Source organism: Heterodontus francisci, chromosome 30, assembly GCF_036365525.1.
Source record: "Heterodontus francisci isolate sHetFra1 chromosome 30, sHetFra1.hap1, whole genome shotgun sequence".
NCBI lineage: Eukaryota > Metazoa > Chordata > Chondrichthyes > Heterodontiformes > Heterodontidae > Heterodontus > Heterodontus francisci.
Window position 1 is genome coordinate 60,963,858 of NC_090400.1, and position 25,537 is coordinate 60,989,394.

General features: G+C 47.8%; 1 protein-coding gene across 2 annotated transcripts in view; it reads left to right on the forward strand.

Moving 5' to 3' along the window:
- Positions 1-861: 861 nt before the first annotated feature.
- tsr1 (TSR1 ribosome maturation factor) overlaps positions 862-25,537 on the forward strand; it is a 48,327-nt gene continuing 23,651 nt past the window's right edge. Inside the window, exons 1-13 of one of the 2 annotated variants that reach the window (XM_068010818.1) lie at positions 862-1,026; positions 1,883-1,986; positions 3,003-3,219; positions 7,700-7,834; positions 8,619-9,037; positions 10,965-11,112; positions 12,407-12,567; positions 14,208-14,413; positions 15,555-15,711; positions 16,674-16,784; positions 17,712-17,844; positions 19,304-19,420; positions 24,822-24,962. In XM_068010818.1, coding sequence (XP_067866919.1) covers positions 906-1,026; positions 1,883-1,986; positions 3,003-3,219; positions 7,700-7,834; positions 8,619-9,037; positions 10,965-11,112; positions 12,407-12,567; positions 14,208-14,413; positions 15,555-15,711; positions 16,674-16,784; positions 17,712-17,844; positions 19,304-19,420; positions 24,822-24,962 — 2,170 coding nt within the window. In that variant the 5' untranslated portion in view covers positions 862-905. The remainder of the gene's footprint in view (positions 1,027-1,882; positions 1,987-3,002; positions 3,220-7,699; positions 7,835-8,618; positions 9,038-10,964; positions 11,113-12,406; positions 12,568-14,207; positions 14,414-15,554; positions 15,712-16,673; positions 16,785-17,711; positions 17,845-19,303; positions 19,421-24,821; positions 24,963-25,537) is intronic. The other variant, XM_068010819.1, reaches the window with a different exon arrangement.

The window sequence follows — 25,537 nt, forward strand, 5'->3', positions numbered from 1 at the left end:
ACTCAGTCTCACCTGCCTCCCTCACTCAGTCTCACCTGCCTCCCTCACTCAGTCTCACCTGCCCCCCTCACTCAGTCTCACCTGCCCCCCTCACTCAGTCTCACCTGCCCCCCTCACTCAGTCTCACCTGCCTCCCTCACTCAGTCTCACCTGCCCCCCTCACTCAGTCTCACCTGCCCTCCTCACTCAGTCTCACCTGCCTCCCTCACTCAGTCTCACCTGCCTCCCTCACTCAGTCTCACCTGCCTCCCTCACTCAGTCTCACCTGCCTCCCTCACTCAGTCTCACCTGCCCCCCTCACTCAGTCTCACCTGCCTCCCTCACTCAGTCTCACCTGCCTCCCTCACTCAGTCTCACCTGCCTCCCTCACTCAGTCTCACCTGCCCCCCTCACTCAGTCTCACCTGCCTCCCTCACTCAGTCTCACCTGCCTCCCTCACTCAGTCTCACCTGCCCCCCTCACTCAGTCTCACCTGCCTCCCTCACTCAGTCTCACCTGCCTCCCTCACTCAGTCTCACCTGCCCCCCTCTGAACTTGCTGAATATTTGCCAGTTCTGATGAAGGGTCACTGACCTGAAACGTTAACTCAGTTTCTCTCTCCACACATGCTGTCAGACCTGCTGAGTATTTCCAGCGTTTCTTGTTTTTATTATTATGGTTTATATTTTGTGCCCAACGGGCTGGCTCTGAAGGAGCAGTAAAGGAAAGAGGAAACTTTGCTGCAATGGGGACCTCCCTCGCAATTTCTCCTTTTTCTTTCTTATCAGGAACCATGAAATTAACTTCCCAGGTTCAGGTTGATGTGACCGCCCGCGCCCTCCCATTTGCTCCTCCAGTATCCCAGCAGGCTGTGGGACAGGGGCTGCGCGTTGCCTCTTGCTGCTCCGAGCGAGCTCTTTGTGAAGATGGCGGGCAATGGTGCCGAGAAGCGAGAGCCGCACCGGCCCGGGGCCTTTAAACAGCCCAACAAGCAGCACAAAACCGGCCGGCACCGCAGTAAGGGCGGCCTGGAGCGGGAGAGCAGAGGTACGCGAGCCAGAGGTGGCCTGGAGCAGGCGGGGACCTGGGCCGCAGCACGTGACTTATCCCAGATCTGGTGGGGGAGAAGGGGGGGGGTCTGGTGGGGGAGCAGAGATGTGGGCCTGGTGGGGGAAAGGGGAGGGGTGTCTGGTGGGGGGAGAAGGGGGGGTCCGGTGGGGGAGAGGAGGGGGGGATCTGGTGGGGGAGAAGGGGGGGTCTGGTGGGGGAGAGGAGGGGGGATCTGGTGGGGGAGAAGGGGGGGTCTGGTGGGGGAGAGGAGGGGGGATCTGGTGGGGGAGAGGAGAGGGGTTCTGGTGGGGGAGGGGGGGATCTGGTGGGGGAGAAGGGGGGGTCTGGTGGGGGAGAGGAGGGGGGGATCTGGTGGGGGAGAAGGAGGGGTCTGGTGGGGGAGAGGAGGGGGGGTCTGGTGGGGTAGAAGGAGGGGTCTGGTGGGGAAGAGGAGGGGGGATCTGGTGGGGGAGAAGGGGGGGGGTCTGGTGGGGTAGAAGGGGGGTTCTGGTGGGGGAAGGGGGGTTCTGGTGGGGGAGCAGAGATGTGGGCCTGGTGGGGGAAAGGGGAGGGGTGTCTGGTGGGGGGAGAAGGGGGGGTCCGGTGGGGGGGGTGGAGGAGAGGTGTCGGGTGGGGGAGATGGGGGGGTGGGTCAGGTGGGGGAAGGGGGAGGGTCTGGTCCGGTGGTGGGAGGGGTGGGGGGTGGGGGAGAGGGGTCGGGTGGGGGGAAGGGAGGGGGCTCCATGAGGTCAGGGAGGCTCTAATTGGGCTGCTAGGGTTGGGGAACGGGGTGTCTGAGCCTGTAATCTGGATCCATTCGGCTTTACTGAGCTCGGTGTTGATGTGTTTACAGGCAGAGTCAGTATGAAAGCAATCAGCAAGAAACTGAAGAAAGACTTGAAGAAACATGACCGCAGACACAAAGCAAATCAGATCCGCCAGCAGAAGAGGGAGGCAGTAAGTCATACCCGTCATCTTCCCGCCCCCCCCCGCTTCCTCTTCCCGCCCCCCCCCCCCCCCGCCGCCTCTTCCCGCCCCCCCCCCCCACCCACCTCCAGGTGCTGTCTGAACTGCTGGGTGTGGTGATTTTGTGCAGCCATGTTTAAAGAGAAGTGTCCTGGCAGAAAGGACAGTGGTTACTAACAGCCCTGTGACCTGTGCTGCTGCCACATTGACAGCACCCGACCATGATTTGCTTCTTGGTTCCACTCTATTTATCTCTTTGTCCAATAAGGTGCTTCCGAGAGGATTTATTTTTGTCTAAAATTGATGCAGAGATATTCACACAGGATTAAAGCTGAGTTTAACTCCTCAAACCCCAGTGACTGTTTCAAATCCTGAGTGACAGCAAGTTCCTTCCACATTGAAAGTGAATATTAGAGGAAGAGGCACCTGGGAATGACACAGAAGGAATGGAGCACGGCAGAACAGGAGTCATCAATCCTCCATCAATCTCAGTCTTGAAAGCTCCAGATGGCCCCAACTTTCACAGCTTTTTTGGGAGGGTGTTCCAGATTCCCTCTACCTTTTGTGTGAAGAAAGCTTCTTGACATTACCCCTGAACAACCTGGCTCTAATTTCAAGGTTATGGCCCATTGTTCTGGACTCCACTCCACCCTTTCCCCCGCCCCCCACCACCCACCACCAGAGAAAATAGAGTTGGATCTCGAGAAACTATTATCCCTTTCTTATTTTAAGCACCTTGATTAGATCACCCCTCAACCCTCTAAGCTCAAGGGAAGTTTATTTATGCTGTCTTCACAATTTAACCCTCTAAGCCCTGGTGGCATTTGGTGAATCTACACTACACCCCCTCCAAGACTGATATATCCTTCCAGAGGTATGGTGCCCAGAACTGAACACAGTTTTCAGCTTGAGGTCTTCCCAAAGCTCTGTATGGCTGAAGCAAGTAAAACTTGTGTTATATTTTGACCTGCAGTGTATTGAACTGTTGACTCTTGTTCCCTCTGCAGGTACTCACAGAGAAGAGGAGTCTGGGCAGTAAGGAGGGCCCCCCCCACCTGGTAGCTGTGATCCTGCTGCACGCTGGTGCAAGTGCCCAAGATGCCCTGAGGCTGATTCGAAGCGATGAGACCTCAAGTGTATATGACCATGATGAAAATGGTGAAAGCTTTGGGTTAGTTTGCCCCCGGTTTAAACAGAGGTTCTACTTCATCCGACCAAATGCCGGTGAGCACCTGAGAGTTTCTAATGAATGGTCTTCACAGATTGATTGAACTGTGGATTCGAATGCATTTCACATGCGTAGCATGTTGCAGATAACAAGTGGATAGACCTCTAATTTTTCCACTATACATGCGAAACTCTGCAATTCTGCCTTGTGATTTAAGAATGTATATTTCAGGGAAATGGCAGATAATTGAAACCAATATTTTGCATCGGTCTTCACGGTGGAGGACACTATAAACATCCCAACAATAATAGATGAGCAAGGTGTAAATGGGGGGGAGGAACCTGTAACAATCCCTATCACGAGGGAACAGGTGCTGGACAAACTGATGGGACTAAAGGCAGACAAGTCGCCAGGACCTGATGGCCTGCATCCAAGGGTTTTAAAAGAAGTGGCTGCAGAGATAGTGGAGGCATTGGTCATAATATACCAAAACTCACTGGATTCCGGTAGGGTACCAGCAGATTGGAAAACCGCTAATGTGACACCCCTATTCAAGAAAGGAGGGAGACAGAAAGCAGGAAACTATAGGCCAGTTAGCTTAACATCAGTCATTGGGAAAATGCTAGAGTCCATTATTAAGGAAGAAATAGCAGGACATTTAGGAAAATATAATGCAATCAAACAGAGTCAACATGGTTTTGTGAAAGGGAAATCATGTTTGACAAATTTGCTAGAGTTCTTTGAGGATATAACAAGCAGAGTTGATAAAGGGGAACCGGTAGATGTAGTGTATTTAGATTTCCAGAAGGCATTCGATAAGATGCCACATCAAAGATTATTGCACAAGATAGGAGCTCACGGTATTGGGGGTAATGTATTAGCATGGATTGAGGATTGGTTAACTCACAGAAGACAGAGAGTCGGGATTAATGGGTCCTTTTCAGGTTGGAAAGATGTAACTAGTGGAATGCCACAAGGATCAGTCCTCGGGCCTCAATTATTTACTATCTATATTAATGACTTGGAGGAGGGGGCAGAGTGTAATATATCCAAATTTGCTGACGATACAAAAATAAGTGGGAGGTCATGTTGTGATGAGGACATTAGGAATCTTCAAGGGGATATAGATAGGTTGAGTGAGTGGGCAAAAACTTGGCTGATGGAGTTTAATGCAGGAAAGTGTGAGGTGATGCACTTTGGTAGGAAGAATCAAAAAACAGATTATTATTTAAATGGAGAGTGACTTCAAAAAAGTGCAGCACAGAGGGATCTGGGTGTTCTTCTGCATAAAACACAAAAAGTTAGCATGCAGGTGCAGCAAGTAATTAAGACAAATGGAATTTTGGCCTTTATTGCTAAGGGGTTGGAGTTTGAAAATAGGGAAGTCTTGTTACAACTGTACAGGGTGTTGGTGAGGCCGCACCTGGAGAACTGTGTACAGTTTTGGTCCCTGTATTTATGGAAGGATATATTGGCATTGGAGGCAGTTCAAAAGAGATTCACTAGGCTGATTCCTGGGATGAAGGGGTTGACTTATCAAGAATGGCTAAACAGGTTAGGCCTTTATTCATTAGAGTTTAGCAGAATGAGGGGTGATCTTATTGAAATGTACAAGATTCTGAGGGGCTTGACAGGGTAGATGTTGAGATGATGTTTCCACTAGTGGGGGAATCTCAAACTAGGGGACATAGTTACAGAATAAGGATTAGAGATACAGCACTGAAACAGGCCCTTCGGCCCACCGAGTCTGTGCCGAACATCAACCACCCATTTATACTAATCCTACACTAATCCCATATTCCGACCAAACATCCCCACCTGTCCCTATATTTCCCTACCACCTACCTATACTAGTGACAATTTATAATGGCCAATTTACCTACCAACCTGCAAGTCTTTTGGCATGTGGGAGGAAACCGGAGCACCCGGAGAAAACCCACGCAGACACAGGGAGAACTTGCAAACTCCACACAGGCAGTACCCGGAATCGAACCCGGGTCCCTGGAGCTGTGAGGCTGCGGTGCTAACCACTGCGCCACTGTGCCGCCCCTGTGTGCTGTTAGACTGTACAACATCACTCAGTATGGAGCAGCTGGCTGATGTCACACAGTACATTGTAAGTTTTATTTAAGCTCCATATGAACTGTACATAATATTTACAATATCTGATATTTTGAATGTTTAACAGGTATAATCCAATATCGGGGTTCAGAGAGTGTTATGAAATGCTGGAGCACTGATACCATTAGAATCTGTTGATCAGGTTCTCAGATCGTTAATTTGCTTCCAAAATACTTGTTCTAGATCACTAATATTTCAGAGATTATGTCCTTTTTAATGAGGTGTATTTATATCTTTTATGTATAAATTGCTAAGGATCTGTATAAATTATTTGCCCCTTCTCCATTTCAACAAAGTATGTGAGGTCTTGAAATGAGCTCCTATCACCTTAGACACTCGAGCAATGCAACCTGCCGGCCGTTTATTACAGGTAATAATCATCGGCTGGGGTTTAGTAATAGCCACACTCTGTCAGCTTTGTTTCCAGGGCTAAGATGGGCTGATATTTGAAGCACATTTTAGCTTTGTTGCAATAAGTGTTATCACTAGAAATAATTATGAGAATTAATTTAATTTTCTTGATTTTAAAGTCTGATCTAAAGTGCAGTCTTCCTCTTTTAAGATTTAAATATCTCATTAACCAATATTCAAAATCGGAAGATGTCTAAAAATGTGTAGTCGATGAGTTGTAAAATTTTTTAAATCGTGTCCCTTGTAGGTCTGTAAGTGAATATGGTCAGTCACAGTGCCACCTTGTTTTGCCCGTTACTGAAATGGGAAGCAAGGTGTAAATTCTGCACCGCATATCCATGCGTAGTGGCTTGCGTCACAAGTTCAATGTTCTAACTTCTCAATGCACCAAATAGGAATTGTTGCATTTTAAGGAATTCAAGTTACAAAACGTGGAAACCAACCCTTTGAATAGACAGTGTTAACAACATAGGATATTCAGGAATGAAAAAGTTGAAATGTAGTGTAGATTATAGATGGATTTGAAATTTATAACATTATTCACTAATGGCAAATAATAAAATTGCCATTTGACTGCTTGCACCAGTCTAGCCAGAAGAGCAGTTGTGCTCCAATTGAAACCAAATTAAATATGATTTACTTGTGATGTGGCACGTGTTGATAAAAAATTGCAGTGCACTTGCCATGATAAGTCCGACTGAAATTGAGCTGCAGTTTAATTTTTTGGGTTGGCTAAAGTTAAAGTCGCCTCTTGCACCGAGTCTGTAACTCTGAAGTCCCAGGATATTGTCTGCTCTGTGCAGTATCAAATGGAGAAATATAAGGAGACACTCGTTTAAAACTGAGATGCAAAGGAATTTCCCTTCTGAGGGTTGTAAATGTCTGGAATTCTCTACCCCAGAGAGTTGTGGAGGCTAGATCACTGAAAGTATTTAAAGAGGAGGTAGATAGATTTTTGAAATATTGGGGAGTTGAGGGCTATGAGGAGCTGGCACGAAAGAGGAGTTGAGGTCTGGGGCAGATCAGCCATGATCTTATTGAATGGTGGGGCAGGCTTGATGGGCCGAATAGCCTACTCCTGCTCGTATTTCTTATGTTATTATGACCTATATTGGCTCCCAGTCAAGCAATGCCTTGATTTTAAAATTCGCATTCTGGTTTTCAAATCCCTCCTCGCCTCGCCCTATCTCTAATCCCCGCCAGCCCCACAGCCCTCCAGGATATCTGCACTCTTCTAATTCTGGCGTCTTGAACATCCCTGATTTTAGTCGCACTTCAATTGGTGGCGACGCCTTTAGTTGCCTAGGCCCCAAGCTCTGGAATTTCCTCCCTAAGCCTCTCCCCCTTGCTTTCCTCTTTTAAGACGTTGTGGCTCAGTATCATATTTTGTTTCAGAATGCTCCTGTGAAGCAGCTTGATGTGTTTTATTGCATTAAAGGTGCTGTGTAGATATAAGTAGTTATTGTAACAGTGTTCAGGTCTGGGCACCACACCTCGGGAAGGATATATTGGTCTTGGGCGTGCAGTGCAAATTCACCAGAATGACACGAGGGCTAAAAGGGTTAACTTATAAGGACAGGTTGAAGAAACTCAGCTTGTATTCCCTTAAGTTTAGAAGGGTAAAGGGTGATCTAATTGTGGGGAATCTTTAAAATGATAAACCATTTGATGGGGTCAATAGAGAGAGAAACTATTTTCTCTGGTGGGCAGAGTTCAGGACAAGAGGCCATAATTTTAAAATTAGAGCCAGAACGTTCAGTGGTGATGTCAGGAATCACTTCACACCAAGAGGAGTGGAAATCTGGAACACTCTCCCCAAAAAGCTGTGAATCAATTGGTACTTTCAAGACTGAGATGGATAGATTTTTGTTAGGGGATGGCTGGATTTGGAGCTAAGCTGCATAAAAATAGAGATGATGCAGATTTCAAAGGAGGATTAGGCTTGAGGGGCTGAATGACCTCCTGCTGTTCCTATAGTTACATTTCTTTCTCTTCCTTTTTTAGGTGATATCCATGCCATTCTAGACCTTGCCAAAGTAGCAGACACGCTGATGTTTGTGCTGGATCCGTACGAGGGATGGGACAGTTATGGTGACTTCTGTCTCTCGTGTCTGTTTGCACAGGGCCTCCCCAGCCATGGTATGTGGATTGGGTATGTGTGCACTGTGCTATTGGGGATTTGCTGATGAGATATGGTAGCTTCACTGGGTTTGTTACTGAGCTAGCTATCTAGAGAAAGTGAGTTCAAATCCTGCCAATTAAAATGCAGCTTTCAAAAAAAAAATCTGTCATTGGTAAAAGTGAGCATGAAACTGTCAGATTATTGTAAAAACCCAACTGATTCACTAATGTCCTTTTGGGAAGGAAACCTGCCATCCTTACATGGTCTGGGCTGATATGGACCACATCAACGTGGCCTCCTCTTAGTCCTGTGAAGTGGCCAGTGAGACGCTATTACCACACTCAGTGCAACTCCAGATGTACAGTAACTATCTGCCAGTGATGCCACATCCCAAGAATGAATACTTAAAAAATAATTCTAATTTTGATAGAAAAATTGACTAAACTTATTGTATAATCTGAGTTGTCTGGAAACAGAAAATTAAGATTGCGTGTTGGGGGTCCCACTGCATGGGGATATATGGTGAGTGGGCAGGGTGGGTGAGTGGGTGGAGGGGCAGGCTGGGTGAGAGGTGGGTGGAGGGGCAGGCTGGGATTGAAATCCATCGAAAGGAGATTGAGTATAATCATAGAATTTTTACGGCACAGAATGGCCCTTTCCTGTTGTTAATATTTCTCTCCATTGTCGTGTGCCCCCCTGGTTGCTGTTGCTGTTTAGTGTGTGTGGGGAGTTGGGGGAAGTAGAGGGGGTGTGATCCTCAAGGGAATGGTGCTACATTTGTAACTGACTGTCACCCCACAGTGTTTGTGGTTCAGGGAATTAACGACCTTCATGTAAAGAAGCGAACTGATACCAAGAAGAACCTGAGCAAGATGTTGGAGAAACGTTTTCTTGATGCCAAACCCTTTCACCTGGACACAGAACAGGAGGCTGTACTGGTTATCCGACACATCGCCATGCAGAAACAGCGACACATTGCCTTTCGAGACCAGCGGTCCTACTTATTAGCTCAGCGGGTGGCCTTCGAGGCCAGCGACGAAAGTGGACTCGTGGGAACACTGAAGGTGTCTGGATATGTCCGGGGACAGCCGCTGGATGTGAATAGGCTGGTTCACATCGTGGGGCACGGAGATTTCCAGATGGGTCAAATCGATGGTCCACCTGACCCCATGCCTCTGAACCCCAAGACTTCAAAGAAAAGGGAGGATGTGGAGATGACGGTGAGTAAAAAGACAGTTGCCTGAAGCACTTGGAATGCTTATAGAATCCTAAAATCTTACAGCACTACAGGAGGCCATTCAGCCCATCATGCCTCTGAAAGAGCTAGTCCATTAGTCCCACAGTTTTTTCCTTTTCAAGTATGTATCCAATTCCTGAATTGAATCTGCTTCCACCACCTTTTCATGCAACACATTCCAGATCATCATCATTTGCTATGTTTTTTTTTAAAAAGTCTCCTCATCTCCCCTCTGATTCTTTTGCCAATTATCTTAAATCTGAAATAAAAACAGAAAATGTTGGAAATACTCAACGGGTTAGACAACATCTTGAGAGAGAGAGAGAAGCAGGTCCTTTCATCAGATCTTAAATCTGTGTCCTCTGGTTACCAACCCTCCTGCCTGTGGAAACTGTTTCTCCTGAAGGTAAGCATGCAGGTGCAACAGGCGGTAAAAAAGGCAAATGGTATGTTAGCCTTCATAGCGAGAGGATTCGAGTACAGGAACAGGGATGTCTTGCTGCAATTATACAGGGCCTTGGTGAGGACACACCTGGAATATTGTGTGCAGTTTTGGTCTCCTTATCTGAGGAAGGATATTCCTGCTATAGAGGGAGTGCAACGAAGGTTCACCAGACTGATTCCTGGGCTGGCGGGACTGACTTATGAGGAGAGAGTGAGTCGGTTAGGATTATATTCGCTGGAGTTCAGAAGAGTGAGTGAGGATCTCAGAAACCTATAAAATTCTAACAGGACTTGACAGGGTAGATGCAGGAAGGATGTTCCCGATGGTGGGGGTGTCCAGAACCAGAGGTCATAGTCTGAGGATACGGGGTAAACCATTCAGGACTGAGATGAGGAGAAATTTCTTCACCCAGAGAGTGGTGAGCCTGTGGAATTTGCTACCACAGAAAGCAGTTGAGGCCAAAATGTTGTATGTTTTCAAAAAGGAGTTCGATATAGCTCTTGGGTTTAAAGGGATCAAAGGGTATGTGGCAAAAGCAGGAACAGGCTACTGAGTTGGATGATCATCATAAATGGCGGAGCAGGCTTGAAGGGCCGAATGGCCTACTCCTCCTATTTTCTATGTTATGTACTCAATGAAAAGCTCTTATAATTTTGAACACCTTTATTAAATCATCTCTTAACCTTCTCTGCCTCAGAGAGAACAACCTCAGTTTCTCGACATAACTGAAGTCCCTCATCCCTGGTACCATTCTAGTAAATATGATAAATATTTAACATCAATACTGGTCCATCCACCACAATAAGAGTAGAGTCCTAAGATGTGGTAGATTTAGCGGCCAGGAGATAGTTGAACCAGATGTGTACATTTAATTTAGCTGTTATTTTGAAGTTGTACGTTATTTTCGTAAAGTGGTATGTCCACATTTAAAATGGTAACTGTCTATGTAAACCTGTCACGATGTAATTATGCTTTTCCACTAGTGAAGGTGCTGACAGGCAAGTGGGGTTGGAGGGCAGAAGTGGGTTTCAAGTTATATATTATTTTTCTCTTTTCATTCATTCCTATAGCTATATTTATAATGGAAACTGCTCATGTAAATATGTCATGCTGTAAATACACCATCCCACCAGTGTTGATACAGTGCCTTCACTGGTGGAAGGGTGTAATTACAGTGTGACATATTTACATAGGAAGTTTCCACTATAAATATAGAAACAAATATTTATAATGGAAACAATGGGTAGTGAGAGCTGAAGCAAGTTTTTAAAATATGTATAGATTATATGTATCGATAGAGATCGAAGTTGCATTTGGTTTTATTTCCGGGAGCTAATTTCCTGGAGGTAGAGATTGTGTCGATAAGAAATTTCATGACTATTGGGGCAAATGTCTGAAAGATGGAACGATCAGCTTGATGCCTTCGACCCTATCTCCATTGATTAGATTGATCTTCCTTTGTTAGGATTCCTCTGCAGAGATGGAAGAGAGCCTGAAAGTTCTGATGAAAGCAGATTCCAGAAAGCAGGAATCACTAGAGTCGGAGGTGGTTCCTGATCCAATGGAGGGAGAGCAGACCTGGCCAACGGATGAGGAACTGCAAGAGGCCAAGGGTGGGTCCTCGGTACATTGATTCCTCGAGTACTGGCAGGCTGGTTTTGCCGAGCACCTTCGCCACGTGGATTATGGGGATCAAGGGGAAACACTGACATCTCCGGGCACCTAGAGGCTGGGCAGTAGCTGCTGGCCTTACCAGTAACACCCACAAATCCCGCAAATTAATATTTAAAAAAAAATTCTCGCCTTCTGATTCTGGTGAACCCGTCTTAGCAGTTTTCCGTTTAAAAGTCTAGACGTTGCTGTGTGTCTTTGTCCCTATTTTACAGCCAAAGGGGAGGGCCTATGCTAATCAGCCCCTGTCAATCACCTGGACCCAAAGGCTTCCCAACATAATGGATGTATGGTGTTTGGTGTAATGGATTTCTTGTTGTGTTTCATCATCAGGAAACCATTTCATTGACTAGTTCATTGGCATTAACCACCTATCATCTTAGTGCTTTTAGAAAAAAAGCTTACGTGAATGTACAGCTTGAACCCCTTCTTAACTACTTCAACATTGAAATGTAACCTTTTTCCAAATCCTTGCTGTGGAAAAGTGAATAATGTCCCAAAACACAACCAACCCAAAGTGCTTCACAGCAGCAGGCAGACGTGTGGGGTGGGGGGGGGGCAATGAGGTGAAGGGGTTTAAGGAGAGAGCTGCAGAGAGCAGCATTGAACGAGCTGAAGGCTCTGATTCCAGGGAAGGGGGCATTAGAAGCCTGACCCAGCATCCCCAAACACTGGTAAAGCTGATAGAATTGTGTGTAACATAGTCAATTGTGAAACCAGTCGCTGTGCTGCTCAGGTAACTTAGAACAGCATGGAGCTAGACTGTCAAATATACGGATATTTATAGAAACCGTGTATGCTTTTATCTGCCACTCTGTGATTTGACATATTAACTTATTTTTAACAGTTTATCAAAACCTTCAATCAGTGGGAACTGAGTTTTATTTACAGACAAAATATTGCACTCTTTATGTCTCTGTCATCGAGTTTCTCTCCTTTGCCTTTTCCCTCCCTCACTTGCTCCGTCCATCCCTCGTTCCCTCAACTAAGAGAGCAGGCGGACAACCCTCTGCAGACCTGTCTCTGATTGTCTCAGACTCCTCACTCTGAGCTATGTGACAGTGCTTGTACTTGCCTGTTTGTTGCTCTGAGCCTCCATCGATATCACAGCCATGGTTTGAATTGTACAGGATGGGGACTGGAGTTTGGAGAATGTCGGGAGCTGTCCCTCCTCCTTGGCTTCGCACCTTGTTATCTCCACTGTCACTCATAGCTCTGTCCATCTCGCTGTTTTAGATGCACTAAACGAAAACAGGAAGGTTGTCCGGAAGGTCCCGAAAGGTACGTCTGATTACCAGGCCGCCTGGATTCTGGATGATGAGGAAGAAGTGAATGAAGAGGAAGGAAGTGATGAAGATATGGAGGAGGATGAGCTGATGGGAGATGCAGTGTCACAGGTGAGAGACCTGTGGATGTTTCGGTCCAGCTGTCTGTAATTGCATGACAGTCTCTGAAGTGCAGAGTTCCAATGAAAAAGTAAGCTTTTTTTTTGGAACTGCAACCGCCCCCATCCTTCCCCTGGGGCCAGGAAACAATACTGTTTATTTCACCATCTTCTGGTTCAGGCCTCTTGATATTAACTTCTTAACAACCGCTGTTCTCTTCACTGCCGAGGCTTCCTTGTTCACTGGGTTTATTTAGTGTTTGGGTGCGGGGAGAATAGGACAGTGTGGTGGAGTGGATTAGTACAATGGAAAAGTCCTGGGGAAAATTGATGTACAGAGAGATTTGGGTGTTCAGGTCCATTGTTCCCTGAAGGTGGCAACGCAGGTCAATGGAGTGGTCAAGAAGGCATACGGCATGCTTTCCTTCATCGGACGGGGTATTGAGTACAAGAGTTGGCAGGTCATGTTACAGTTGTATAGGACTTTGGTTCGGCCACATTTGGAATACTGCGTGCAGTTCTGGACGCCACATTACCAAAAGGATGTGGATACTTTGGAGAGGGTGCAGAGGAGGTTCACCAGGATGTTGCCTGGTATGGAGGGCGCTAGCTATGAAGAGAGGTTGAGTGGATTAGGATTATTTTCATTAGAAAGACGGAGGTTGAGGGGGACCTGATTGAGGTGTACAAAATCATGAGAGGTATAGACAGGGTGGATAGCAAGAAGTTTTTCCCAGAGTGGGGGATTCAATTACTAGGGGACACGAGTTCAAAGTGAAAGGGGAAAAGTTTAGGGGGGATATGCGTGGATAGTTCTTTACGCAGAGGGTGGTGGGTGCCTGGAACGCGTTGCCAGCGGAGGTGGTAGACGCGGGCACGATAGCGTCTTTTAAGATGTATCTAGACAGATGCATGAATGGGCAGGAAGTAAAGAGATACAGACCCTTAGAAAATAGGCGACAGGTTTAGATAGAGGATCTGGATCGGCGCAGGCTTGGAGGGCCGAAGGGCCTGTTCCTGTGCTGTAATTTTCTTTGTTCTTTGTTCTTTAATGTCCTTATACCCCTGGGAATTGACTGTAAGGTGCTGTCTGAAGTGGGGTCAGAAATATGTACTTAGTTTCCAGTGAGTGGGACAATGACTACCAGTCTCATTCGGGCTACAAGGGATGGAGATGCTTTCTGAGTGCAATAGAGGGTACTCTGAGGGTCTGGTAAGCAAGTACAACATGTTGACACCCCATTGCAGTATGAGGGAGTGCTGCAATATAGGAGTTACTGCACTTGAGCTGGTACACAGAGGCTGTACACCCATTAAGCTGGATGTGAAAGATCCCATGACTTGGTTAAATGGCAAGCTGGTATCCTGGCCAACCTCCTGCCAGTAACAGACACAGGTTACCTGGTCATTCATCTCATTGCTGCTAGTGGGATCTTGCAGTGCGTACTTTAGCTGCAGCTTCTACCTCTGTAACAGCAGGGACTGCACTTCAAAGTACTTCATTGTAGGAAATGCTTTGAAACATGTCTGAGATGTGCTAAAGCATTAGATAATCTAACTTGGAGATCCCTGATGCTGCCACTGGTTATGTAAGTGGGAAAGGTTTGTGTCACCCAGCAGCTGATGTGTACTGGTACAATTTCCTACTTGTAGGCCAGTGATGAAAGTGATGGTGAGGAAGAGGCTGACGAGGAGTGTGAAACCATGACGGTTCCAGAAAGTTTCCACGATGAACATTATGATGAAAAGATTGACAAAGAGGAGGAGAGGGCAATGCTGGAAAAGTACAAGCAGGAGCGGATAGATGAAGTGTTTCCTGATGAGGTGGACACTCCGAAGGATGTAGCTGCAAGAGTAAGGTACATGGGTAATGTTTCTCCCAGTGCTATGTTGAGTGCGGAGCTCACCCTGATATCCACACTGATGGGTACTTCCATTCTTCAGCTTATATCTTTAATACAGCATCTGCAAACAGGCAGTGTTGAGTTGTCAATGATAGAAGTTAACATTCAGAAAACATGTAAGATTCCTGGCTGCCTCAGCGCCGAGTACTGGACCACACACATCAGGGACATCCAGTGTCAGCTCTTTGTTTATGCTGCATTAGGCGATGTTGAGGACACTACAATCACTCTTTGAATTCTGCAGTCCAGTGATAGTCATGGCTCCTGCGTGTGTGCACGCTCACGCACGCTCGTCAGGTGAGAACAGGGCCTGATTGATCTGTGACACATACCACAGTTCAATAGCACGTCTATGCGCATTGTTTTGGCTCACTAATGAAGGCTTGGGCAAGGGACAGGAAGGCGCTGGCACTGGAGGAACGAGAATCGAAACGCCATCCCCTCGGAGAGATGGGGAGAGATTGGAGAAGGAAATCAATTAAAATCCCTGTTTTGTTTTTGATTTGAATGGTTGTGCGCCAAATTCCAGGTTAAGTTAAATTCCCTGTGGTGTATTGCTGAGGAGAATCCCTTCATTGAAATCATACTACATAATATATTAGTGGTAAATATGGCCTCTGATCCTTAGAAGGGTTGAGGGGTTTTGATAGAGTAAATAAGGAAAAACTGTTTCCAGATGGTAGGATAGTCAGTAGCCAAAGGACACAGATGTAAAACGATTGGTGAAAGAATCAGAGGCAACATGAGAAATTTTTGCACAGCGATTTGTTGTGATCTGGAACACACTGCCTGAAAAGGCAGTGGAAGCAGATTCAATTGTAACTTTCAGAAGGGAATTGGATAAATAGTTGAAAAGGAAAAATTTGCAGGACTGTGGGGAAAGAGCAGAGGAGTGGAACTAACTGGATAGCTCTTTCAAAGAGCCATCACAGACACGATGGGCAGAATGTCCTCCTCATCTGCTGTATCATTTTGATTGTGGTGGGATGTGGGGAGCAGGATGATTCAAGAGAAGCTTAACCACTTGGTTAGTCCCTTCCGAGATGATGTTTCATTATTCTGCACACATCTTGATAATCTGCTGTAAACACCACAGGTTTCAGAAGTACAGGGGTCTGAAGAGTTTTCGGACGTCACCCTGGGACCCCAAGGAGAACTTGCCACAGGATTACGCCAGAATATTCCAGTTCCAGAACTTTACCAGGACGAAGAAAAGAATCTTCAATGAGATTAAAGAGGAGGAAGGTGCAATGGTAATTTGAGAGTGTGTACAGCACACAAGGCAGGCTCGAGTTAGCAAGGCATGGATGTGGGTTTCAGCAGCAGGGGCGGAGACAGCGATGTTACAGAGGTGGAGGTAGCCCGTCTTGATGGAGAGGATATGAAATCAGATACTCAACTCAGGGTCAAATAGGATGCTGAGTGTACAAGCAGTCTGCTTCAGCCTTGTACAGTGGCCAGGGATTAGCTGCTGAACTTGCAGTGATCAAGATCTGTATTTTTATTTTGTTCAGTAATTTGGTGCAAAAATATTTGGAACTCTGGTTTTTCTGACTACATTAGCGTAAGTGGCAAGTGTAACTGAGGAGCTAGCAGGAGTTAATGAATCACCGTGTGAAAAGGCTGGATTGTCGAACATGAGTGAATTGTTAGCAACGTTACAGCAGTGGGTTCAGTGACTTGTTCAAACCTACTCTCTGAAAATGTATTTATTGAGTCGTAATCTCACATCAAAGTGATCCAAAGAAAAAGAAACAAGTAATGGAGGTGTCCTGAGTGGTGTGTTGTCCCATTTCCTTCTAATCTCCCCCCTTTCCTGGGGAGGTGCTGATTCTCACTGGGGTATAATTCCACTGGCATCTCCAATATCTCACCATCATGTGAGCTGAGACTGAGTGCAGGCCTGCCATTCTCCCTCTGAAGTGTCTTGTGCAGGCCTGTCCATGTTCCATGGGTGGCAATCACGTACAGAAACCCTGGATGCTTTCTGCCCACTCAGTGCTACACCAGCTGAGATTGGGGGATTGGCACAGATCGGGGCTGGATCCTGGGACTGTCCCAGTTGGAGTGGCTCAGTGTCACATTGTCGTATCTTCACTTAGAGATAGTTCAATAATGGTTACTGTCAGCATGTGCTGATGTTGTCTTCTCCTTATTGTATTGTCAGTCTTGCTCCTTGAAGCTGACCTGTTCTGTTTTATTTGTGTGCACACAGCCTGGCTGGTATGTCACAGTCCATATCTGCAAAGTGCCCGTGTCCATGATGGAGTGTTTCAAAACCGACGTCCCCCTGGTCCTTTTCACTCTACTGCCACACGAACAGAAGGTACTAGGGGTGGTGGCGAAGGCAGGATGGTCGGGGGCGTAGGCGGTGGAGGGCAGTCGGCGCCAGGACAAGGAAGGGTTGGAGGCAGGGGGGGGGCGGGGGTCGAAGGCAGAGCGAGGGAAGGGCAGGGCGGGGGAGGGATGGGGAGCAGGGCGGGATGGGGGGGGGGAGCAGGTCGGGGAGGGTTGGGGAGCAGGTCGGGGAGGGTTGGGGAGCAGGGCGGGAGGGTTGGGGAGCAGGGCAGGAGGGTTGGGGAGCAGGGCAGGAGGGTTGGGGAGCAGGGCAGGAGGGTTGGGGAGCAGGGCAGGAGGGTTTGGGAGCAGGTCGGGGAGGGTTGGGGAGCAGGGCGGGGAGGATGGGAGGGTTGGGGAGCAGGGAGGGGAGGGATGGGGGGCAGGGCGAGTGCAGGTGTGTTGGGTGGAAGGCAAGAGTGGGGTGATGAAGAAGGGTCAGGGTTGGGGCTGTGTCGATGTTGATAGTTTACCATTCAGTCAATGGGAATGTTCTACATTCAGCTGCCGGTATTATGGTGATAAATACTTTAGACCATTTAATCAGTGTTTTAATATTTCTGAGCTATAACCAGAAATGTAAGGTGCTGTGATGCCAGGCATACACAATGGGGACATATCCCAATGGAGTCAGTTCACTACATTGTTCTGTGATGGACTGCTGCTGCCACATGCCTTTTAATCCACTCCCACTGACCCCATCCTCAGTAGCAGACCCCTCCCCACCAGTACTGTACACCAGTGTTGTACAGTGACAGACCTCAGGTGCGTGTCGGGTGTGTGTTTTTGGATTGCACAGTTGATCTGTGTGTTTAATGCCCATTGTAATTGAAGTGGATGTTTGGGGAGAGTGAGAGATCAGATTCGCCTACCGAACTCTGTCTTTGAGGTTTTTCTTTTTCACTCTCTCTTCCAGATGTCAGTTATTCATTTCCTGCTCAGGAGACATGTGAGCAACACTGAGCCTATCAAGTCCAAAGAGGAGATGATTTTCCACTGTGGCTGCAGACGATTCCGGGTTCCTCCTCTGTATTCACAGCACACAGCAGGTCTGTGAGCTGGGCACCACCATTTTGGGACTGGAGGGGTGTGGGAAGAAGGGCATACCATTCAGGGACTGAGGGGTAGGCTGGGCAGCACAATGTTTGGAGATTAGTTGTGGGACGGACCTCAAGCTGAACCAGATCCTGCTGCCGCCTGGTGTCCTCACTTGTACTTTCCAGCATTATTTGCTGATCAAGAGATTTGAGCACAAAATCTAGCATGACAGTTCAATGAAGTGCTGAGAGGCAGCAGTGAGGGAACGCCGCGCTGTCGGAGGGGCAGCAGTGAAGGAACGCCGCGCTGTCGGAGGGGCAGCAGTGAGGGAACGCCGCGCTGTCGGAGGGGCAGCAGTGAGGGAACGCCGCGCTGTCGGAGGGGCAGCAGTGAGGGAGCGCCGCGCTGTCGGAGGGGCAGTACTGAGGGAGCGCCGCGCTGTCGGAGGTTCAGTACTGAGGGAGCGCTGCGCTGTCGGAGGTTCAGTACTGAGGGAGCGCTGCGCTGTCAGAGGTTCAGTACTGAGGGAGCGCCGCGCCGTCGGAGGGGCAGCAGTGAGGGAGCGCCGCGCTGTCGGAGGTTCAGTACTGAGGGAGCGCCGCGCTGTCGGAGGTTCAGTACTGAGGGAGCGCCGCGCTGTCGGAGGGTCAGTACTGAGGGAGCGCCGCGCTGTCGGAGGTTCAGTACTGAGGGAGCGCCGCACTGTCGGAGGTTCAGTACTGAGGGAGCGCCGCGCTGTCGGAGGGTCAGTACTGAGGGAACGCCGCGCTGTCGGAGGGTCAGTACTGAGGGAACGCCGCGCTGTCGGAGGGTCAGCAGTGAGGGAACGCCTCGCGGTCGGAGGGGCAGCAGTGAGGGAGCGCCGCGCTGTCGGTGGGTCAGTACTGAGGGAACGCCGCGCTGTCGGTGGGTCAGTACTGAGGGAACGCCGCGCTGTCGGAGGATCAGTACTGAGGGAGCGCCGCGCTGTCGGAGGGTCAGTACTGAGGGAACGCCGCGCTGTCGGAGGGTCAGTACTGAGGGAACGCCGCGCTGTCGGAGGGTCAGTACTGAGGGAACGTGCACTGTCGGAGGGTCAGTACTGAGGGAACGCCGCGCTGTCGGTGGGTCAGTACTGAGGGAACGCCGCGCTGTCGGAGGACCCACATGTTAGATGAGGCCCTGTTCACACGCTCAGGTGGATAATAAAAATCTTGCAGCATGATTTTTGAAGCATTCTCTGAGAGCCTGGCCAATGTTCCTCCTTTTAGCCAGCACCATCAAAAGCAGATGAACTGGTCCTTTGCCACATTGATATTTGTAGGACTTCACTGTAAGTCGATTGCCTGGCTCGTTTGCCTACGTAACAGTGACAACAGTTCAAAAATAAATCACTGGCTGTGAAGTACTTTGGGGTTTCCTGAGGATGTGAGGTATATAAAAGCAAGGTTTTTGTTCCTTTCTGTAACCCTCTCCTTTTCCCTCCCATAGCCAACAAGTTCAAATACGAGCGTTTTTTGCGTTCCAACACCACTGTGGTTGGCACTGTATACGGTCCAATTACCTTCCCTCCATCCTCCGTTCTGATGTTTAAACAAAGAGCTAATGGTATGTACTCCTGATTTGAGTCAGGTCTGTGTTTGTGTGTGTCTGTGAGTGAGAACACATGCGGGGAGGAGGTCTATGTGCGCATTTGGCGTTTCTAACTAGAACTGGAGTTGGCTGTAAATGCACTGCCTGTGTTGAGGTCCTGTGTTGGGCGGGTGGGTAACTCTGATTACAGTTGATCTGGGCCTGCTCCGATGCTCCTTTTGACATAGACAGTGACCAGAAGGCCTGTGACTTGGTTCCTGGGTGAGCTGGGGTTGGCCTTGGCGCCACATTTTTATGTTTCATGAGATGTGGGCATCGCTGGCAAAGCCAGCATTTGTTCCCCATCCCTAATTCCCTTGAACTGAGTGGCTTGCTAGGCCATTTCAGAGGGCAGTTAAGAGTCAACCATATTGCTGTGGGTCTGTGAGGTAGATGGGTTTTTATGGCAATCAATGGTAATTTCATGGCACTATTACTGAGACTAGCTTTCAATTCCTGATTTTTAAAAAAAATAATTAATTGAATTTAAATCCCACTAACTGCTGTGGTGGGATTTAAACCCTTGTCCCCAAGATATTAACCTGGGCCTCTGGATTAGTAGTTGAGTTACATTACCACTATGCCTTAACAGATATCTTTGCAGCATCCTTAAACACGGGTGAGGTCCCGGAGGACTGGAGAATTGCTAATGTTGTCCCCTTGTTTAAGAAGGGTAGCAGGGATAATGCAGGTAATTATAGACCGGTGAGCCTGACGTCAGTGGTAGGGAAGCTGCTGGAGAAGATACTGAGGGATAGGATCTATTCCCATTTGGAAGAAAATGGGCTCATCAGTGATAGGCAACATGGTTTTGTGCAGGGAAGGTCATGTCTTACCAACTTAATAGAATTCTTTGAGAAAGTGACAAAGTTGATTGATGAGGGAAGGGCTGTAGATGTCATATACATGGACTTCAGTAAGGCATTTGATAAGGTTCCCCATGGTAGGCTGATGGAGAAAGTGAAGTCGCATGGGGTTCAGGGTGTACTAGCTAGATGGATAAAGAACTGGCTGGGCAACAGGAGACAGAGAGTAGCAGTGGAAGGGAGTTTCTCAAAATGGAGACGTGTGACCAGTGGTGTTCCACAGGGATCCGTGCTGGGACCACTGTTGTTTGTGATATACATAAATGATTTGGAGGAAAGTATAGGTGGTCTGATTAGCAAGTTTGCAGACGACACTAAGATTGGTGGAGTAGCAGATAGTGAAGGGGACTGTCGGAGAATACAGCAGAATATAGATAGATTGGAGAGTTGGGCAGAGAAATGGCAGATGGAGTTCAATCAGGGCAAATGCGAGGTGATGCATTTTGGAAGATCCAATTCAAGAGTGAACTATACAGTAAATGGAAAAGTCCTGGGGAAAATTGATGTACAGAGAGATTTGGGTGTTCAGGTCCATTGTTCCCTGAAGGTGGCAACGCAGGTCAATAGAGTGGTCAAGAAGGCATACGGCATGCTTTCCTTCATCGGACGGGGTATTGAGTACAAGGGTTGGCAGGTCATGTTACAGTTGTATAAGACTTTGGTTCGGCCACATTTGGAATACTGCGTGCAGTTCTGGTCGCCACATTACCAAAAGATGTAGATGCTTTGGAGAAGGTGCAGAGGAGGTTCACCAGGATGTTGCCTGGTATGGAGGGCGCTAGCTATGAAGAGAGGTTGAGTAGATTAGGATTATTTTCATTAGAAAGACGGAGGTTGAGGGGGGACCTGATTGAGGTGTACAAAATCATGAGAGGTATAGACAGGGTGGATAGCAAGAAGCTTTTTCCCAGAGTGGGGGATTCAATTACTAGGGGTCACGAGTTCAAAGTGAGAGGGGAAAAGTTTAGGGGGGATATGCGTGGAAAGTTCTTTACGCAGAGGGTGGTGGGCGCCTGGAACGCGTTGCCAGTGGAGGTGGTAGACGCGGGCACGATAGCGTCTTTTAAGATGTATCTAGACAGATACATGAATGGGCAGGAAGTAAAGAGATACAGACCTTTAGAAAATAGGCGACATGTTTAGATAGAGGATCTGGATCGGCGCAGGCTTGGAGGGCCGAAGGGCCTGTTCCCGTGCTGTAATTTTCTTTGTTCTTTTATGCCACCGTCTCCCCATAGCTAGTGCGAGGGGAATTGCCCATTGACTGCAGTCCGGCCACCCCGATGTGATTGGATGTTGGGTGGGGACAGATTGGGCAGGGGAGGTGCCAGAAGATCGTTCTGACAGCAGCCCGCCAAGGAGTCCAACGCCAGGAGGGCTGGGCCCAATACTGACCTTCCCAGTGGTGGCGAGGCTCCGTGGCGGCCCCCCCCCCCCGCCGCTGGACGACGGACCCGGATCACCAAATTTAAGTTAATGAAATGAATAGATTTAAATAAAATTAGAAGTGATCTTACCTTCAGGCTGCAATCTTCTGAGCAACGGCTGGCATTCATGCGCATTCACTTTGCCGTCTCGGGAAAGCAGGTGCCACTGCGGTGGGGAAGGGAGGAGCTTATGATTTTTAGTGCGGTGGGGGGTGGTAGTCAGGGTCAAATTTACGTCACGAGTGTAGGGGATGGTGGGAAGGGGTGACCTCTGCACTTTGTTCAGTTTGGGGGTGCGGGGGGTGGGGGGGAAGAGAAGATCAAGTGTTTTGAGGTGCAGATAGGGCAAATATTGAATTTAATTGGTATTGGGGGGTGGGAAAGGGGTGATAGGTTTTAGATTGGTACAGTAATGGGGAGGGCTACAACTTTAAAAATGTAAATTAGCCAGTGCCTGCGCACAGGCAGCCATTGCCGGTGTCGGAGAGCCCACCCCCTCCACACGATTGGGTGGGGCCGCAGCCTGACTGGCATATTATTGTGAGCCGCCACAGCGGCGCGTGCATAAAATTCAGCCCATTGAATGGGATTCATATCAGAAATGCTGGGGAACACAGGGTTTAGTGAGAGAGGAACTGAAGGAAATCAGTATTAGTAGAGAAATGGTGTTGGGGAAATTGATGGGATTGAAGGCCGATAAATCCCCAGGCCCTGATGGTCTACATCCCAGAGTACTTAAGGAAGTGGCACTAGAAATAGTGGATGCATTAGTGGTCATCTTCCAAGATTCTATAGACTCTGGAACAGTTCCTACAGATTAGAGGGTAGCTAATGTAACCCCACTATTTAAAAAGGGAGGTAGAGAGAAAGCAGGGAATTATAGACCAGTCAGCCTGACGTTGGTAGTGGTGAAAATTCTAGAGTCCATTATCAAAGATTTTATAGCAGAGCACTTAGAGAATATTGGTAGAATTGGGCAGAGTCAGCATGGATTTATGAAAGGGAAATCATGCTTGACAAATCTACTAGAATTCTTCGAGGATGTAACTAGTAGAGTTGATGAAGGGGAGCCAGTGGATGTGGTTTATTTGGACTTTCAGAAGGCTTTCAACAAATTCCCACATTAGAGATTAGCGAGTAAAATTAAAGCACATGGGATTGGGGGTAGTGTATTGCGATAGATAGAAAATTGGTTGACAGACAGGAAACAAAGAGTAGGGATAAATGGTTCTTTTTCCGAATGGCATGCAGTGACTAGTGGGGTACCGCAGGGATCGGTGCTAGGACCCCAGCTATTCACAATATATATTAATGATTTAAATGAGGGAACTAAATGTAATATCTCCAAATTTGCAGGTGACACAAAACTGGGTGGGAGGGTGAGTTGTGAGGAGGATGCAGAGAGGCTTCAGAATGATTTGAACAAGTTGAGTGAGTGGGCTAATGCATGGCAGATGCAGTATAATGTGGATAAATGTGAGGTTATCCACTTTGGTAGCAAGAACAGGAAGATATATTATTATCTGAACGGCTATAAACTGAGAGAGGGGAATATGCAGCGAGACCTTGGTGTTCTCGTACACTAGTCGCTGAAGGTAAGCACGCAGGTGCAACAGGCAGTAAAAAAGGCAAATGGTGTTGGCCTTCATAGCGAGAGGATTCGAGTATAGGACCAATTATACAAGGCCTTGGTGAGGCCACACCTGGAATATTGTGTGCAGTTTTGGTCTCCTTATCTGAGGAAGGATGTTCTTGCTATAGAGGGAGTGCAGCGAAGGTTCACCAGACTGATTCCTGGGATGGCGGGACTGAGGGATGAGGAGAGATTGAGTCGGTTAGGATTATATTCGCTGGAGTTCAGAAGAGTGAGGGGGGATCTCATAGAAACCTATAAAATTCTAACAGGACTTGACATGGTAGATGCAGGAAGAATAGAGGCATGGGGCATAGAGTATAAAAATTGGCAAGTCATGCTGCAGCTGTACAGAACTTTAGTTAGGCTACACTTAGAATATTGTGTGCAATTCTGGTCGCCACACTACCAGAAGGACGTGGAGGCTTTGGAGAGGGTACAGAAGAGGTTTACCAGGATGTTGCCTGGTCTGGAGGGCATTAGCTATGAGGAGAGGTTGGATAAACTTGGATTGTTTTCACTGGAACGACGGAGGTGGAGGGGCGACATGATAGAGGTTTACAAAGTTATAAGCGGCATGGACAGAGTGGATAGTCAGAAGCTTTTTCCCAGGGTGGAAGAGTCAGTTACTAGGGGACATAGGTTTAAGGTGAGAGGGGCAAGGTTTAGAGGGGATGTGTGAGGCAAGTTCTTTACACAGAGGGTGGTGAGTGCCTGGAACTTATTGCCAGGGGAGGTGGTGGAAGCTGGTACGATAGAGACGTTTAAGAGGCATCTTAACAAATACATGAATAGGATGGGAATAGAGGGATACGGTCCCCAGAAGTGCAGAAGGTTTTAGTTTGGGCAGGCATCAAGATCGGCACAGGCTTGGAGGGCCGAATGGCCTGTTCCTGTGCTGTATTGTTCTTTGTTTGATGTTCCCGATGGTGGTGGAGTCCAGAACCGGGGTCATAGTCTAAGGATACGGGGTAAACCTTTCAGGACTGAGATGAGGAGAAATTTCTTCACCCAGAGAGTGGTGAACCTGTGGAATTCACTAACACAGAAAGCAGTTGAGGCAAAAACATTGTATGTTTTCAAGAAGGAGTTAGATATAGCTGTTGGGTCGAAAGGGATCAAAGGGTATGGGGCGAAAGCGGGAACAGGCTGCTGAGTTGGATGATCAGCCATGATCATAATGAATGGCGGAGCACACTTGAAGGGCCGAATGGCCTACTCCTGCACCTATTTTCTATGTTTCTATATGTGGTGAAATAGCCTGCCAGCACTCGGCATTATCTCGCTGGAACAGTAGTCACTCAGAATCGAGGTACTGGGGAGGTGGGTATTATAGCTGAGCATGGCTCCTGTTTCAGTGGGAGGGGGTGGCAAGGTACTGAGTTTAAAGGTGCTCCTGGTCTATCACTATTTGTATTCTTGACCCATGCTAATTAAACATTGGATCCCAGGCATGCATGACCTGATTGCGACTGGCTCTGTGCTAAAGGCCGACCCTGACCGAGTGGTCGTGAAGAGAATTACCTTGAGCGGCCATCCCTTCAAGATCATGACCAAAACCGCTGTGGTGCGATACATGTTCTTCAACCGAGGTGAGAACGTGGGGGGGGGGGTGGAGAGGGAAGTGGGCGGGGCAAAGGATCTGGGACTCGAGATTGGAGCAGTCAACGGAATCCTACTCATTGTAACATGAAATAGCAGGCAGCAAATTCCTCTGAGTGAAAATGGTGTGAAGAGGCATCGGGTTGTAGCTGGGACATCCCATTGTAATTGAATCGCTGTGCCAGGGAGCACTTAAACTTGTAGCAGTTTTATTTGTAATGTTAAGTAGTTAGAATCATAGAATCATACAAAACAGCAAGAGGCCATTGGGCCCATCGTGTCTGTCAGCCCTTTGAAAGAGCAATCCAATTAGTCCCATTCCCCCTGCTCACTCCCCATGAACTTTGACAGGTTCGAGGGAACTTTACTCTGTATCTAACCCTGTTTTATTTAATTTTTTTTAATTTCATGTCGAGGGGGCCTTTATTCTCAGGCCCCCTTTATATACATTTTTAAAAAAAATAACTTTAGTTAAAACAGATAAATAAACAAAAAACTCAAATTAAAATACCATTCTCGGCGTCGATGATGCACTCCAGTCCCTGCGGTGCCCACCAGTCACAGA